General features: G+C 41.5%; 1 protein-coding gene across 1 annotated transcript in view; it reads left to right on the top strand.

The window, feature by feature from the left end:
* The first annotated feature begins 14,862 nt into the window (after positions 1 to 14,862).
* Positions 14,863 to 19,487, top strand: part of LOC126199327 (putative phospholipase B-like 2) — a 182,636-nt gene continuing 178,011 nt past the window's right edge. The window contains exon 1 of the mRNA XM_049936175.1: positions 14,863 to 15,126. Coding sequence (XP_049792132.1) covers positions 14,924 to 15,126 — 203 coding nt within the window. The 5' untranslated portion in view covers positions 14,863 to 14,923. The remainder of the gene's footprint in view (positions 15,127 to 19,487) is intronic.

Raw genomic sequence — 19,487 nt, forward strand, 5'->3', positions numbered from 1 at the left:
TGTTCTGGGTACTGATTTCTCAGGATCTATGCACCCAAATTGCGTGAAAAAGTAATCACATGTCAGTTCTAGTATAATATATTTGTCCAATGAATACCCGTTTATCATCTGCATTTCTTCTTGGTGTAGAAATTTTAATGGCCGGTAGTGTATATTAAATACTGTTTGAGAAAGGCTGCACAAATATTCACTCAGATTTTGTAGTGGTGCAAAGATTGGCAACTTGTTTTAAATGTTCAGAAATGTAAAATTGTGCAATTCACAAAATTCAAAAATGTAGTGTCCCATATGACTTCAGTATCTTTGAGTCAAAATTGTAATCAGCCAACTTGTGCAAATATCTGGGTGTAGCAATTTTTGGGACAGTGAAATTGAATGATATTTTAGGTTCAGTCATAGTTAAAGCATGTGGAAGATCTATTGTTAGGATACTGCTAAAATGCATTCATTCTAAAAGAGACTGCTTACAAAAAACTCAGGTGTCCTATCCCAATATATTGCTTAAGCATGTGGGATTCAGAGCAAACAGGATTAACTGGCAATACTGAATGTACTGGGTGGTTATACCCCAGATCATGTTTCTTACATGATCTGGGATTACATTTAAAGTGAGCTACTCACAGAGGTCCAGTTTTAGCTGTAACTATCACATGGCAGTGAAACTTGGTGTATATTTTGATTCTTTAATGCAGAACCTATTTACATTGGAAAAAAATTAGTACCAATTTCAGTCACAAAGTGCAAATCTGGCACTGTGAGTGCAAGAAAGATGTATTGAGTTTCCTTATGTAATGGCTTAGGAACGGGATGACGGTAGAGTAAGTCAAACAAAACACAATTGAATGTTTGAACAATGTCGCTGTGTGGAGGCACGGCTTACTGTCTTTCTTGCCATACAGTAAATATGAGTACACAATCTAACATTGAAACATCCATTAGTGGTATGTTGACAAACTGACAGTTTATATAAGCAGGCTGTCCTGTTCATTAGTTCCAGAGTTTTGGGATGTAGCATTATGGCTTGCACTACATTCGTTACACAATAAAGATAATATAAGTGGACTGGTAGCATTTGCAAATGACGTGTTCATTGTAAGTGATGACTTGAGGAGAATTATAGAAAAGAAGTGTAATGTTGCACTTGTATAAACCTCGGCACGTCGGTCATGAACAGTGGTAACTGTTTCAGTTTATGATATCTTTAGTTTCTTCCAGTTCTTTGTCCTGTCGTCCTAAGCACAGAACTTTGTGTCATGTGATGTAAAGGACAAACAGAATGTGCAAATAATAGCGATTTTCAAACTGCTCTCGAATCATTCTGTGAAGATTCATTGCTTACCAAGCACACAAAAATAGTGACCCTGTAAAGTTAGCATGACATTAATTCAGAACTTTCAGCAGTTGCTTTATGGAGACTAAACAGTCAAGGACATCAGTTTTCTATTCACCTTCCCACCCCCCCCCCACCCCCCTAGGCCAGAAGCAGTGTACCCAGTCTGTCTGAGTTTACAGTAAATTGTGAGTACAAGTATGAGAAAGCGTACTAAATGTCAGCATAGCATGTAATTGAGGCAGAGGTAGTGGGATGTGGGAAACCACCTAAAATCCACATCCAAGTTGGTCAGCACACTGATCGCTCTTTGTTAATCTGCTGGGCAGGTTCAGTTGGGGTCAGCATGCCTCCCAGTCCAGAAGCAGTCACATTAATATGTGACTACTCGGTTGGACCATCAATGACTGACAATCACTGCCGCAAGCGGAGGCCACAAGCAAAGCTCGCAAGCAGGAGCAATCATGACCGGGCATTTCAGACATGCAGAAAACCAAGGAAATTTGGACAAATGATTATTTGTAGCACCTGTGGCAACTTCACAGTGCAATACTAGACAGGTCTCACAGCCACCATTGTGATCGAAAACATAGGAATTATGGTTCATGCAAACCAAAAGCATGTTTGAATAGCACAGTGCCAGAAATACTGTGGACAAATTTCAGTACATAGCAGCTCACTTAAACAAAACTCAAGTTATGCAAGCTGGAGAACTGTTGCCTTATCAGTGCTACAAAGCATTAAAAGTTTGTCTAATCTGACAATTCACACTGACACATTAGCTACGCCTTCAAAAGTTTCTCGGTGACAAAATATCAGTAGGCAAGTCCCTAAAACGATTTTTGAAGGACTTCAGGACATCGGTGGGAACAGATTTGCTGCCTGAGATTCCATTCACATGTTGTGGCTTAAGCAGCTACTGCCTAACGTTCAGATGGTTTTGGTAGCAAACAGGAAAATGTCTTTCAGAGTTCTTGTGGATAAAGCTGAAGCTATTGCAAACAGCCCACAAAACAGTGTTTCTTGTGTGGAGGCACATGACAACAAGGCGGATGGACCAGGAACATGCATGATGGAATGTGGCAGCTCAATGGACCTGAACCATGTGTAACCACAACACATACAGCAACAAAAGGTCAGCCGGCAGTCAGTAGAATGAACTGAAAGTACAGTTGGCAGTGCTAAAACTCGTGCAACAAACAGCAGCAAGAGCACACAACCAAGTAGCACAGCAAACATTTCTCTCTAAACCAGGATGACGAGGGAAGGGAAAAGGGCAGTAACTAGTGCTGGTATCATCAACAATTCAAGCACATGAAAGTGTAGCAACTTGGTGGCACCCAAACGTCACAGACAGCCATTAATGGGCACCAACGGCTATCAAAAACACCGTGGTAGCAACCCCCCCTCCCCCTGTCCCATCTTTTCAAAAATTGGGACTATTGCGCCAGGTTTAAAGGAGACGTTTGTTCGCACTCACACCCCTGAAGTGCATCTGGTTGCACCATGCGAAAAGATGTGCATAAATCACTCATCACAATTACCCCTCCCTTTTGGTCAAGTTGTCATGACAGAAGACATGGATACTACACTGCAATGTGCCTTTGGTCAAAATAAAGTATGGCTTTGGAATATCAACGGGCACTACAGGGGGCGAACTGTTTGGACTGACACAGCCCAATCTATTTTCATGCCTACATTGCCTGGAAACACCCTCTTCAGTTCAGGGCTTGGCAGTTCGACTACAAATACTAGAACTGCCCTGCAGAAGTTTAGTCCTGTCACAGGTCTGATACCATGATGAAAGGTGGACTAACCCAAACTACAAACACAGTGGGCCATTGTATCACTTTTATGAAGGAGTATGAGAACAAAAGCTTGGATTGATATAGAGGATACAACTATGATACAGATATTAACAGCAGCTAACAGCTCGTCTATTCATAAGTAGAGAATGAAATTTATGGAGCTGTAACTCAACATGCTGAATATATTTTGATGGTGCTTCATAGTAACATGTCATGGGGCCATTTATAGGGGCCGATTTCCACCACAACGACCAACTTGATGCTGATCTCAATAATAGAGCGCTTCTGCCATTAGCAGAGCTGGCGCCAGTGCAAGTAAACCTTACTTTATACAGCATTGTAAAAGAAGTCCCAGAGCTCACATTCGCTGCGAAGGCAGTGGGGACATGCAAACCCTACACCCTGCATTCATGTTAGGATGTTGCCAAGCCGACCAGTATCAACAAAGCTTTGTCAGCTCACGACCTAGAAGTTTTAGTAGCCTAAGAAGACATAAATCGTTAAATACAGGCTGGCATAATGGCATCCTTTGACATTTAGTGTGCCTCATCACTCCATGTGGTTTTAAAAGAGAACAGTATGTGGCGCTTGTGCCCCAACTACAGAGCTCTCGACACAAGGGTGGTGCTGTATATATACCCAATTCTGCAATGTAATAGACTACCGTAACATAACTGAAACACCCAGATAATTTGCGTCATTGACTGTGAGAAAATTTACTAACAAATACCAGTCACCCCAGAAGATGACAAAAACAGCCATAATTACTCTGTTTGGCCTGTATGATAACCGATACATGCTTTACGGTTTCAAGAATACGTCACAAATCTGTGCAAAATATACCCACCAAGTTGTTAGAGGCTTGGACTTCGTGTTCTCTTAAATGGATGACACATTAGTGTTCTACATCTCATCGGAGCAACACAAATCGCACCTGACAGCACTTTCAATGAGTAAGGGAGTACAGAATAATCGTAAATAGAGACAAACACGTCTAGCTAGAGTGGAGTGGGTTTCTTGGTTTCAGAGTGTAAGCAGCAGGCATTCTGCCATTGACAGATAGTGTGTCATTCATTCAGAACATGCCAGTTGGCAAGCCTACAATGAACTAAGAGTTTTCTTTTTTAGGATCACCAAGCTACTACCATTGGTATATGCTCAAAATCATGGAACTACTGACATCTTAATAGGTCAATATATGTTTGGAGGGCAAAACGTGAATTGGACACAGGAGCAGTTATATGCATTCCATAAACTCAAGGACTATGCAGCTCATGCTGTGTTTCTTATGCACCCTCACTATGCTGCACCATTAGCATTAATGATAGGGTGACTAGGATAGTCAGAATACCATCAGGGCACCATTGCAGCAATAGGTCAGAGGAATGTGGCAACCTCTAGCATTTTTTTTTCAAAAATCCTCCCTCAGGCACAGAAAAAGTGGAGAGCAATAGACAGGGAACTGTAATGACTGATGTGGTGACAAAATACTTCATTTGCTCAGGGGAAGTAAAGCATTTCACAGTGTACACCAATCGCGCACCATTTACAACATTTTTTATAGAAGTGATGACCACTGCACGCCAAGACAGTGTTGACAGGCGGAATACATATCACAATTTACTACCGACACAAGATAAATCTGTAGGAAAGAGAGTGTAGTGACGGACTTCTTGTGCTAGCACAGAACTATTCCATGGAAATAAACTTCAGAGGGGCAACAAGAAGACAGCAACCTGCAACAGCTCCTTGAAAAGTGAAATTCTGCACTTAACCTAACACAAGTTTACACGCCTGAACTACAAGCAACAATGTGTTGTGACATCGCCCATAGCATGCAATGCTCATATATAGGGTGTTTCAGGAGAAATGCCACATAATTTGTGAGGTGACACTGCAAGTGAAAAGAAACTGAAAAATTCCTATGAACATGTGTCTAATTTTCAGTTGCTATGGAACGGAAGCACTTCCATGAATGATTATTAATACAAAAGTGAATTTTACCAAAATGTTGTACAGTTGCATGGTGGACGTAATATTGGTACGACAGATGACTGATCCACTCTACAAGAGGTGTTCAAAAAGTCCTTCACACATCTCAGTGCACTTGCCAGTGGATTAGAGAGTGCATTGTGTTGCACATTGAACATCATCTCGGTAGGCTTTAATGCAGGTAATGGCCTTAGCGATGTGAGAGACAATTCTCCACATGTATCCACCTTCAAGTCTAATGGGGTTAGGTCAGGTGATCAGGCAAACCAATCAGTGGGTCTGCCATAGCCAATTCACCATAGAGGAAATGTGTTATTAAGACACTGGGATACTTGTTGGAAATGGAAATGAAGTCCCATGCTTCTTTACAGAGTGTAGGGGAACGACGCGGGACACCCGCACCGCTTTACTAGGCAAGGTCCTAATGGAGGTGGTTTGCCGTTGCCTTCCTCCGACCGTAATGGAGATGAATGATGATGATGAAGACGACACAACAACACCCAGTCATCTCGAGGCAGGAAAAATCCGTGACCCCGCCGGGAATCAAACCCGGGACCCCGTCCTTGGGAAGCGATAACGCTACCGCGAGACCACGAGGGGCGGACGGGATACTTGTTAGGTACAGTGAATTAGTGAGCCATCATGTTGCAGGTACATTTGCTGTCATTGCTCTATTGTCACATCTTCAAAACTGCGGGTAGATCTTCTATCAGAAAATGTGCATATGCTGCAGCTGCCATATTATTTGGCAGGAACACAGCCCCTATCACCAGGTCATCAGTCATATCACACCATATGTTCACTGAGGACCTAACATGGAATCTTGTTTCCCTAGTGCTGTGTGGGTTCTCCACCACCAATGTATGAGAACTGGTGGTGATCATGATACAATTGTGTGTAAATGTAGCCTTGTCTATAAATAAAATGTATTGCATGACGTCTTTGTGTACAGCCAACCATTCACAAAATTGTTTTGTCTGCTTACTGTATCACCTGGATGCAAATGTTGCATGGGCCACACATGAAATGGATACAAGCCCTCAGAATGTAACATATGCCACACTTGCATTTGTGGAATATTGAGCTCATGGCTAGTGAGCCATGTACTGGTGGTGGCACTCCATTACATAATTGCAGTAATGTCTTGCACTTCCTCAACTGGCTGTACAGCCTCAAGTAGGGTTCTGGGTCTATATAATGTTTGACAAATCCAGGAAACCTGGCACAGGGAACTGTCTCTGGTATTCTGTGATAGCTGCATGGGTACTGCCATAACAACACCCATATACAAACAACATATCGGCATACTCTGCTTGGGTATGCAAAATGTTGGTATTCATGGACACGGTGGGCTTGGTCAGTTAAACAACACTCGAGCATGACATGCACATGGCCTCACGACTGTTGACTGATCCAACCAAAGACTGTGCACTGGGCACACTTGCAGCTGTTGCCTCGATTGACATCACAGAGCTGTCATCTGTTGGAGAACACAAACACTTCTTGTAGGATATATCAGTCATCTGCCCCCCATTATTCTGTCCACCTCAGCACCTACATGACATTTTGGTAAGGACACATGTTCATGGGACTTTTTCGGATTATTTTCATATGTAGAATCACCTAAAAAATTATGTGACATTCCTCCTCAATCACCCTGTATGCCACAAAACGATGAGGTATTTGAGGTCTATGATATTCCCTCCCCCCAGCCCCCTCGAGTGTTTGAGACAGGACGTCAGAAAAAAAAAAAAAATTCAAAAATATCTTCATTTTGTTGCAGACATCTTTCTGATGTTTGATATATGAAACACATACATTTGAGGAAATGCAAGACATGCTATTCGGTCTTAAGTGTGCCAAAGTGCAGTGCCACACTTCTTCACACAGGATTCTTCTATTGCAGTTCACTGTATTTCGTTCTGTGGAATTCAAACGTTTACATTTTGTAACGTAAACCATCAAACCTAAATTCAGGACAGTGGAAATTTAAATGTCCTGTGGTGCCTCTGCTGCACCTAGTCACCCTTATTTGACGTCCTATTCCCCGTACAAAAAACTCACAATTGCTACTACGTGGGATAATGTATGACCGGGAGAATAAGAACTCTTCAGAAAATCTGCACTCTTTATTGCCTATTTACTAATAACTTCCTCTTATGTGTGATATAGAATAAAATATGTTGTTGTTGTTGTGGTTTTCAGTCCTGAGACTGGTTTGATGCAGCTCTCCATGCTACTCTATCCTGTGCAAGATTCATCTCCTGAATCTGCTTAGTGTACTCACTTCTTGGTCTCCCTCTACGATTTTTACCCTCCACGCTGCCCTCCAGTATTAAATTGGTGATCCCTTGATGCCTCAGAACATGTCCTACCAACCGATCCCTTCTTCTAGTCAAGTTGTGCCACAAACTCCACTTCTCCCCAATTCTATTCAATACCTCCTCATTAGTTATGTGATCTACCCATCTAATCTTCTGCATTCTTCTGTAGCACCACATTTCAAAAGCTTCTATTCTCTTCTTGTCTAAACTATTTATCGTCCATGTTTCACTTCCATACAGGTTACACTCCATACAAATACTTTCAGAAATGACTTCCTGACACTTAAATCTATACTCGATGTTAAAAAATTTCTCTTCTTCAGAAACACTTTCCTTGCCATTGCCAGTCTACATTTTATATCCTCTCTACTTCGACCATCATCAGTTATTTTGCTCCCCAAACAGCAAAACTCCTTTACTACTTTAAGTGTCTCATTTCCTAATCTAATTCCCTCAGCATCACCCGACTTTTAATTCGACTACATTCCATTATCCTCGTTTTGCTCGTGTTGATGTTCATCTTATACCCTCCTTTCAAGGAACTGTCCATTCCATTCAACTGCTCTTGCAAGTTCTTTGCTGTCTCTGACAGAATTACAATGTCATCGCGAACCTCAAAGTTTTTATTTCTTCTCCATGGATTTTAATGCCTACTCCGAACTTTTCTTTTGTTTCCTTTACTGCTTGCTCAATATACAGATTGAATAGCATCGGGCAGAGGCTACAACCCTATCTCACTCCCTTCCCAACCACTGCTTCCCTTTCATGTCCCTCGACTCTTATAACTGCCATCTGGTTTCTGTATAAATTGTAAATAGCCTTTCACTCCCTGTATTTTACCCCTGCCACCTTCAGAATTTGAAAGAGAGTATTCCAGTCTACATTGTCAAAATCTTTCTCTAAGTCTAAAAATGCTAGAAACGTAGGTTTGCCTTTCCTTAATCTTTCTTCTAAGATAAGTCGTAAGGTCAGTATTGCCTCATGTGTTCCAACATTTCTACAGAATCCAAACTGATCTTCCCCGAGGTCGTCTTCTACTAGTTTTTCCATTCGTCTGTAAAGAATTCGCATTAGTATTTTGCAGCTGTGACTTATTAAACTGATAGTTCGGTAATTTTCACATCTGTCAACACCTGCTTTCTTTGGGATTGGAATTATTATATTCTTCTTGAAGTCTGAGGGTATTTCGCCTGTTTCATACATCTTGCTCACCAGATGGTAGAGTTTTGTCAGGACTGGCTCTCCCAAGGCTGTCAGTAGTTCCGATGGAATGTTGTCTACTCCGGGGGCCTTGTTTCGACTCAGGTCTTTCAGTGCTCTGTCAAACTCTTCACGCAGTATCATATCTCCCATTTCATGTTTATCTACATCCTCTTCCATTTCCATAATATTGTCCTCAAAGAACATCGCCCTTGTATAGACCCTCTATATACTCCTTCCACCTTTCTGCTTTCACTTCTTTGCTTAAAACTGGGTTTCCATCTGAGCTCTTGATATTCATACAAGTGGATCCATTTTATCCTCTTTCTATCTTACCCCTAGTGAGATAAGCCTCTACATCCTTACATTTGTTCTCTAGCCATCCTTACTTAGCCATTTTGCACTTTCTGTCGATCTCATTTTTCAGACGTTTGTATTCCTTTTTGCCTGCTTCATTTACTGCATTTTTGTATTTTCTCCTTTCATCAGTTAAATTCAGTATCTCTTCTGTTACCCAAGGATTTCTACTAGCCCTCGTCTTTTTACCTACTTGATCCTCCGCTGCCTTCACTATCTCATCCCTCAAAGCTACCCATTCTTCTTCTACTGTATTTCTTTCCCCCATTCCTGTCAATTGTTCCCTTATGCTCTCCCTGAAACTCTGTACAACCTCTGGTTCTTTCAGTTTATCTAGGTCCCATCTCCTTAAATTCCCACCTTTTTGCAGTTTCTTCAGTTTTAATCTACAGTTCATAACCAATAGATTGTGGTCAGAGTCCACATCTGCCCCTGGAAATGTCTTACAATTTAAAACCTGGTTCTTAAATCTCTGTCTTACCATTATATAATCTATCTGAAACCTTCTAGTATCTCCAGGGTTCTTCCATGTACACAACCTTCTTTCATGATTCTTAAACCAAGTGTTAGCTATGATTAAGTTATGCTCTGTGCAAAATTCTACCAGGCGGCTTCTTAGCCCTAATCCATATTCTTCTACTAGGTTTCCTTCTCTTCCTTTTCCTACTGTTGAATTCCAGTCACCCATGACTATTAAATTTTCGTCTCCCTTCACTACCTGAATAATTTCTTTTATCTCATCATACATTTCATCAATTTCTTCATCATCTGCAGAGCTAGTTGGCATATAAACTTGTACTACTGTAGTAGGCATGGGCTTCGTGTCTATCTTGGCCACAATAATGCGTTCACTATGCTGTTTGTAGTAGCTTACCCGCACTCCTGTTTTTTTATTCATTATTAAACCTACTCCTGCATTACCCCTATATGATTTTGTATGTATAACCCTTTATTCACCTGACCAAAAGTCTTGTTCCTCCTGCCACCGAACTTCACTAATTCCCACTACATCTAACTTTAACCTATCCATTTCCCTTTTTAAATTTTCTAACCTACCTGCCCGATTAAGGGATCTGACATTCCACGCTCCGATCCGTAGAACGCCAGTTTTCTTTCTCCTGATAACAACGTCCTCTTGAGTAGTTCCCGCCCGGAGATCCGAATGGAGGACTGTTTTACCTCCGGAATATTTTACCCAAGAGGACGCCGCCATCATTTAACCATACAGTAAAGCTGCATGCCCTTGGGAAAAATTACGGCCGTAGTTTCCCCTTGCTTTCAGCCATTCGCAGTACCACAACAGCAAGGCCGTTTTGGTTAGTGTTACAAGGCCAGATCAGTCAATTATCCAGACTGTTGCCCCTGCAACTACTGAAAAGGCTGCTGCCCCTCTTCAGGAACCACACGTTTGTCTGGCCTCTCAACAGATACCCCTCCGTTGTGGTTGCACCTACGGTACGGCTATCTGTATCGTTGAGGCACGCAAGCCTCCCCACCAACGGCAAGGTCTATGGTTCATGGGGGAAGGAATTAAATATAGGAACCGTAAAACCAGAAGAGACAAGCAAGACAGAACACTTTCCTTCGATCCTTAGGTCCCAGTATTTCTTTTTTTCTCTGTCTAGTCTCGCTACAGCTTTAAACGGCGTGCTTTCAAATGACCCTGAGCACTATGGGACTTAACATCTGAGGTAATCAGTCCTCTAGACTTAGAACTACTTAAACCTAACTAACCTAAGGACATCACACACATTCACGCCCGAGGCAGGATTTGAACCGCGCGACCGTAGCGGTCGCGCGGTTCCAGACTGAAGCGCCTAGAACCGCTCGTTCACATTGGCCGGCGGCGTGCTTTCCTGTCTGCGAAAGTTCTATTACCACTCCAAAGTTCGTCAAACCTTTTGATACATGAAGAATCGAAATGTCGTTGTCTAACACTGTAAAAGCTGTCAATACGTTTAGTACCCAAGATAGGTGTGGTTTCTCGATTTGATTGCGTTTATTTTCTCACCGTGTGCTAGATAAAATGAAAAAGGCCTTTCAAATATCGCAGCAATTGTAACAAAGTCCAAATAAGCGAGACTCTTTGGCGTAAATGGTCAATTTTATGTACCTCATTACATAAATAACACGACAGAATATAATTCATGAAGCACCGACATCAAATGTCTATTAGATCCACTATAAGCAGAAAGTTTTATGTTAGGAAATAGTTTCACATTTCATTCATATGCTCCAGTTTTTCAGGCATGAGATCGAAAGGTAGTAATACGAAATTTTTATATAAATTTGGAATCGTCATATTCTTCCATCCAATTTGTGTGATGTCTCCGTTTCTTCTTCTTCCTCGGTCGAACAGTCAATCTTCTCTTGACAAATTCCTGCCATCGTCAGAACATTGTCTCCAGTTAACTTCACTAACCCTTTCAGAATCACGGGTGCAGTTGATCCCGCGTTTATACTCCCGTTAGGCGTTATTACGTATTCGCATAACGCGTTTTCCGCTCTATTCGAGAATAGATCCTAAGCGGCTGCTAACAGGGGACTGTACAACTGGCCCCTAGTAGTGTGCTGCTAAGGCAAATTTTTGTTTCAAAATTTCATTTTCTTGGGTACACCGGATAATATGTAATATTTCTTACCTTTTAGTCCTGTTAGCCGTTTATTTCCACTCTGGTTAATAATTATAACAACGCTGATCATTCGCACTTCCAATCAACCACATAAACAAACAACGATTGGCATTCACCAGTTCGGGTTTATTCGGCTCAGTGCGTATAGCCCCGTCTTCTTTTGTCTGCGGTAAATTTTTTTTTATTTCTAGATGTGAAGAGGATTCCTCTAGCAGACACAACACATACACTATGCAGGCATTTAAAAATCGACTTACGATTCGTTCAGAAGTCAACCTAGAATGTGTTCAAACATGTTCAAAAACCAACAGGGATGCGTTTCAAAATCATATGAATAATCGATAGACCAACATGTGCGGGATACTAGGCGCTTTGTGAAACAAGGTTTTTTTTCCTTCAAGAAAAAGAATTTGGCGCTCACTGAAATTGCCGCTCGGGGCAGATACACCGGTTTGCTCCCCGGTGTCAAGGCAACAGACATGTTCGTGTGCTGCCCAGAGGTCATCCCGATCACAGACATGGCAGCAGAAACAGTGGCCATAGTCCGATCATGAACTGGATCGCGAGGTTTGGGATGTCGCAACCCATAACAGCAGAACATGAGCTCCTACATCAAAGGACTGCAACCATCCTGTGGGCAATGGCTACACAGAACATGAAAAGCTGCTCTAATGAGCAGCGATGGTCAGTGGACCGTAACACTACCGCTAGTGCTGTTAGGGCTAGAACAGCAGTCGAAGGGGACCTGCACTACTCTGCAGCACAACTGGTGTACGGGGAACAATTACAACTTTTCGCCGAGCTCATCTCTACTAATCCACGGCATCATCCAACTACAGGGGCTTTGATGCAGTTCAATCACCAACTACAAGGCAGGATGGCCCGAGTATGTCCTAAGGCACCAAAGAATCATAGAGACAGAAGGGTCTTTGTACACAAAGAACTTCAGACATTATAGTAAATATGGCCTCCCTTAAGGCCACTGTACACCGGATCCTACAGAGTTCTCCATGTGTGATGTTCAAGCTATTCTCGAATCATTTTGTGTAGTCAAAGCTTGCCAAACACAAAAGAAAGAAAAAGAAAGTTTCAAATAGTCATTACCACTTAACAAAACCTTCTGCGGAAAAGGAACCTATCAAGAAATTTTACACATCTCACGTAATAAAACCGTATGTGCAACGAAGGTGCAGTGGTAAATGGGTCATCAGGTATTAAGAACATTGGATCCTGAAGTTGCACTGAATGAGTCGAAATAGCTTATCTTGGACGCTACTGCAACTGCAGTCAGTATCCAGGATCACCAAAGAGAACTTTACAAGGCAGCCAACTACACTACATTCCTACAATCAATGTTCCGTACAGATGGAGAGATGGCAACTGAAGTTGTCGATCAATGAAGGAAACAGTCTTCAGATATGTCCGGGATTGAACCGTCGTCCTCCCGAATGCGAGTCCAGTGTGCTAGTCACTGCGGCACCTCGCTCGGTGAATCATAAGTTGATTTACTTTGATTACTTCAAGCACTTGCCATGTAACTATTTGCTCCCATCCCTCCCAACTATGATATATCTGTATGCGGCACAGAACACATATGACTGTGCATAATGTACCTGATGTCTCTGTCAGGAGAATTCTCGTTGTATCTAGAAATAAAAAACTTACTGTTCTTCGATCTCGTGTTTGAGAAACTGGAGCATAAAAATGAAATGTGAAACTATTTCCTAACATAAAACTTTTTCTTGTAGTAGGCCTAATAGGCATTTGATATTGGTACTTTGTGAATTATATTCTATCATGTTATTTATGTAAATGAGGTACATGAAACAGACCATTTGCACCAAAACAGTCTCGCTTATTTACCGTGTGTTACAATTGCTGCAACATTAGAAACGCCTGTTTCCTTTTATTTAATAGACAGTGACAAAACACATGTAATCAAATCAAGCAACCACATCAGTCTTGGGTACTATTCGTATTACCAGCTTTTTCTGTATTACACAATGGCATTTTGATTTATCATATAGGAAAGCGTTTGACGAACCTTGATGAAGTAAAAGATTCTTTCGCAGAAAGGAAAGCACGCCGTGTAAAGCTGTAGCAAGATTAGAGAGAAAAAAATGTTGGGACCTAAGGATTGAAGAAATGTGCACTGTCTCTTGTCGTTACTGATTTTATGCTTCATATATTTAATTTTACGTCACGCAAAGGAGAAAGTTATTAGATAATAGGCAATAAAGAGTGAATATTTTCTGAAGATTTCTTACTCTTCCGGTTACAAATAATCCCACACAGTATTAACTGTGACATTTTTTTAAGGGAGGGTAGGATGTCCGACTGGGAGCAGGAGAGGCGCCACAGAACATTTTAATTTCTACTGTCTTGAATATGTGTTTCTTTGTAATTTATTTATTATCACAACATCGTTTGATGGCTTCCATTACAAAATATACGCGCTTGAATTCCACAGAGCGAAATAAAGTGATGCCACAGAAGAATGCTGCGTGATGAGGTATGGCACTCTATTTTGGCACACTTAATGCCAAATACACGTAAAATGTTTTACATTTCCCGAATATACGTATATGTTTCATACATCAAACTCTTGAGAAAGATATGAGCTACAAAATGAATATATTTTTGAAAAATCGATTTTTTAAAAATTTCTGGCGTATCTCAAACGTTCGAGAGGGATAGTGGGGGAACCACTAGCGAGTTTTTGCCCTCGTTCGGAAACATCGTAGATCCGGTGCCGTTTAGAATGTTTCAGTAAACAGTATTAAGCTCTTATACATCGCCCCCGTAAGGACCGCGAAGACCAGATTAATTACAACAACACAGAGATATTTAAGCAATCATCTTCAAGCGAACTGAAACCAAAGTGGTTTGCAGAGTACAGATGCAATTTAACATGAGGGAATGCTTCCCATGTTAGCAGACATCGTCAAGAACACATTTCTTCCCGAAAAACCTTGACGATAATGTTCCGTACCCTTGAAGATCTTTGCGAAGCATTCTGAAATGCTTTGTGGAATGTTTCAACGTTTCGTTCCTTGACAGCCACTGAGAATTGCCTTTAAATAGATCTAGCAAAGCGTAGACGCATTAGACTTCGTGTTCTGTTGACGAATCAGGCACTGGAGTACAGTGCTGCCATCTCAGTCACAATTTTCCATGTCGTGCGCATGCGCAGGATTCGTGAAGCCGGTAAAGGCTGTATGGGACACCGGCTGCTGTCATTAGCTGCGCTGCTGCAGTTGGAGGAAGATCGTATCGAAGATGTGGCTTTTTCTACTGTTCGCGACTGTTGCAATTTCGGTGAGAGCGGACCCAGTTGTGGTGTATGCCACATGGGATCCCCAATCTGAGAACAAGGTAGTGTTGCATTACCATGACAGCAGTGCTCACGTGCAACGGGATAGTTCACCTCCCAGGCATTACACACTAAGAGCAACCTATGACAACACTATCAACAAGACAGGGTAAGTCTGCTGTTTGCAATCTAACATCAATTGATCTTTCTAGTACCTCATAGATACTTTGATAACACAGAGCACTGTGAAATATTTTTACTGCAGATTTGTTTTCTATGTGTTGTCCTTACCTTCCCAACAAGTTTCCTGGTTTTAGGGCCCTGTCAGATTTATTTACCTAAGATACTCGTTCAGTATTTGTGACGCCAGTTAAGTGCGTAGTAATAACATAACTTATCAAAAACTGCCGAAGAATTCAACATTCCAACAGGATTATATTTGCTGCTTCGCAAAGTTTGTTCGTTTATTCGGACTTTTGCTGTCTTGTCATGTTATTGAATTTTATTGTGAGTGACCGGCACAATCTTCAATATACAAGGTTTGGGCAAAAACATGGAAACACCGCTGGAGCTGCATGCCTGAACATGACCGCAGATGCTAGTCGAGTTTGCAGGTTGCGCTCGTTGTATTTGACCATAAACTGCAACTTTGAAATGTTTTCAATAAGGTTCCGTGTACTTATGAGTGCGTTATATCGGAGCCGAGTGAACTCAGCCGAAGTGTTTTGTGTTTCAAGACGCACCCACCGTATGGGAGATTTATACGCCATACAGGGAAAATGGAAAAACAACAGCCGCTAAGTCACAACGCGAACGAAAATGTGTGTGTAGTGTGATCGTGGGAAGGTCGTTGAAGAGGATTGTGGCGAGAAATAAAAAGAGGAAGACAGCTGCAAAAGTCAGTGCGGAACTGAATGTCGCACTCTCGAACTCTGTCAGCATCAAAACAAGACGAAAGGAGCTCATAAGCAGGCAATTCCAGGACTAGCTGTAATTCCAAAACTACTCATCAGTAATGAAAATACCTGTATCTGGAAAACGTGGTGCCGAAGACATAAACCTTGACTGTGGAGCAGTGGAGAAAAGTCATTTGATCGGAAGTGTCTTGTTTCCAATAGTTCTCACCTTCTGGTTACGTTTACGCACAAAGATGGAGCATGGCGGGGTTCAGTGATGATTTAGGCGGCATGTTTTCCATGGCCTCATGGGTACTCTGCAATGCAGCATTACTGCCAAGGATTATGTGAGCAATTTGACTGATCTGGTTCATTCCCATGGTACAATGTTTGTTTCCAAGTGGTGATGTGTTGCATGACAAGGGTCCTTTTCACACATCTCGCATCGTCAAGGACTAGTTTTGTGAGCACGAGGATTAACTGTCGCATCTCCCATGGCCAACAGTGACGCCAGATGTGAACATAATTCAGCCTCTGTTGCATAATTTGGAGAAGAGGGCGCGTGATCGCTTATCCACCTCCATAATCGTTATCTGAACTTGCCACTATTTTGTAGGTAGAACAGTGTAAGTTTCTCTTGGAACCCATACAGGGCCTGTATTTATCCATCCCGAGACGACTGGAAAATATTTTGAGTGCCAACAATTTTCCTACACCGTATTGGACATGACAAAGCGTTGTCTTTTTGGCGTTTCCATATTTTTGTCCACCCCTGTGATATATACTTATAAGTATTCCGCCGCTTTTTCTTTCAGTGATGCAGAAGAATCGGGGCAAGTGTTACCCTATCTTAATGTGCACTATTTTCCGCCACATAAAGCTGTATATTAATTGTTTCAGTATTGTTCGTAACAAGAAGTTATTTACCCTTTTCCAGCAACATTAAAACTTTATTTCATGAGCTTCATTTATATTACCACCAAATAAACAGCATTAGCGGTTTGCTGTAGGAATTACATAAAAATAGAAACATTGCGATTTCATAACGCCAGTGCAACTTGATAATGACACTGAAGCTCGTCACCAGCCGTTTATCACCTATTGGGAATATAGATTTTTCAAGGTTTATCTGTATTGTGATGTTTTGATTTTCGCATGGAAGATTTCTAGCCTGTTTCTTTGTTGTCAACTATCTTTCTGTAGTTCATCCTCTAGATATTGTCTTATCACGAGGAATTCAACACAGTCTCCTTTTGCAGTTCAGTGTCGGTCACTGTCTCGCCTTCGACTCCTGTCTTTCGTCTTATCCATTTGATTGTGTGCCTACTAGTTATGCCCAAAATGCATAGTTCCATTCCGTACTTGTCGGGCAGTCATCAACTTTTGAAATGTTTGTGCATTTAACATCCATATTTCACTTTTGTTAGTAGTGGTGGTATATACTGGTCGTTGAAGACTTTCCATTTAAGACAAATTGGGTATTTACTTTCGAATACAGTTTGTTTCTCAAACTATCTTCAGATCATATGTACCCTATTTCTTTAACTGTACATCCACTTATTTTTTTATTTGACCAGAGTACACAAATTCATCAACATTTTATTAATTTCATCATTAATCTTTACTATTCCCCTATCATCATATTGATCGTACATTATTTTCATGTAATTTTAATTAATTATTGGGCTTAGTGTCACACTTGCCCTGTTCATTTTTCTTCCTGAATTTCCACTGCATCCAAAGCAAACATCAAATGTTGTTCAGATAAGCTCCGTTTATAGAGATTTTTCTTTCATACCAGTTTAAGCCATCCCCCATGAACCATGGACCTTGCCGTTGGTGGGGAGGCTTGCGCGCCTCAGCGATACAGATAGCCGTACCGTAGGTACAACCACAACAGAGGGGTATCTGTTGAGAGGCCAGACGACAAACGTGTGGTTCCTGAAGAGGGGCAGCAGCCTTTTCAGTAGTTGCAAGGGCAACAGTCTGGATAATTGACTGATGTGGCCTTGTAACAATAACCAAAACGGCCTTGCTGTGCTGGTACTGCGAACGGCTGAAAGCAAGGGGAAACTACGGCCGTAATTTTTCCCGAGAGCATGCAGCTTTACTGTATGATTAAATGATGATGGCGTCCTCTTGGGTAAAATATTCCGGAAGTAAAATAGTCCCCCATTCGGATCTCCGGGCGGGGACTACTCAAGAGGATGTCGTTATCAGGAGAAAGAGAACTGGCGTTCTACGGATCGGTGCGTGGAATGTCAGATCCCTTAATCGGGCAGGTGGGTTAAAAAATTGGAAAAGGAAAATGAATAGGTTAAAGTTAGATATAGTGGGAATTAGTGAAGTTCGGTGGCAGGAGGAACAAGATTTCTGGTCAGGTGACTAGAGGGTTATAAAGACAAAGTCAAATAGGGGTAATGCAGGAGTAGGTTTAATAATGAATAGGAAAATAGGAATGCGGGTAAGCTACTACAAACAGCATAGTGAACACATTATTGTGGCCAAGATAGATACGAAGCCCACACCTACTACAGTAGTACAAGTTTATATGCAAACTAGCTCTGCAGATGACGAAGAAATTGAAGAAATGTATGATGAAATAAAATAAATTATTCAGATAGTGAAGGGAGACGAAAAATTAATAGTCATGGGTGAGTGGAATTCGAGTGTAGGAAAAGGGAGAGAAGGAAACGTAGTAGGTGAATATGGATTGGGGCTAAGAAATGAAAGAGGAAGCCGCCTGGTAGAATTTTGCGCAGAGCATAACTTGATCATAGCTAAAACTTGGTTCAAGAATCATGAAAGAAGGTTGTATACATGGAAGAACCCTGGAGACCGTAAAAGGTATCAGATAGATTACATAATGGTAAGACAGAGATTTAGGAACCAGGTTTTAAATTGTAAGACATTTCCAGGTGCAGATGTGGACTCTGACCACAATCTACTGGTTATGAACTCTAGATTAAAACTGAAGAAACTGCAAAAATATGGGAATTTAAGAAGATGGGACCTGGATAAACTGAAAGAACCAGAGGTTGTACAGAGTTTCAGGGAGAGCATAAGGGAACAATTGACAGGAATGGGGGAAAGAAATACAGTAGAAGAAGAATGGGTAGCTTTGAGGGATGAGATAGTGAAGGCAGCAGAGGATCAAGTAGGTAAAAAGACGAGGGCTAGTAGAAATCCTTGGGTAACAGAAGAAATATTGAATTTAATTGATGAAAGGAGAAAATATAAAAATGCAGTAAATAAAGCAGGCAAAAAGGAATACAAGCGTCTGAAAAATGAGATCGACAGGAAGTGCAAAATGGCTAAGCAGGGATGGCTAGAGGACAAATGTAAGGATGTAGAGGCTTATCTCACTAGGGGTAAGATAGATACTGCCTACAGGAAAATTAAAGAGACCTTTGGAGAAAGGAGAACCACTTGCGTGAATATCAAGAGCTATGATGAAAAGCCAGTTCTAAGCAAAGAAGGGAAAGGAGGTGGAAGGAGTATATAGAGGGTCTATACAAGGGCGATGAACTTGAGGACAATATTATGCAAATGGAAGAGGATGTAGATGAAGATGAAATGGGAGATACGATACTGCGTGAAGAGTTTGACAGAGCACTGAAAGACCTGAGTCGAA

This window comes from Schistocerca nitens, chromosome 1 (assembly GCF_023898315.1).
Source record: "Schistocerca nitens isolate TAMUIC-IGC-003100 chromosome 1, iqSchNite1.1, whole genome shotgun sequence".
In the NCBI taxonomy this organism is placed as follows: domain Eukaryota; kingdom Metazoa; phylum Arthropoda; class Insecta; order Orthoptera; family Acrididae; genus Schistocerca; species Schistocerca nitens.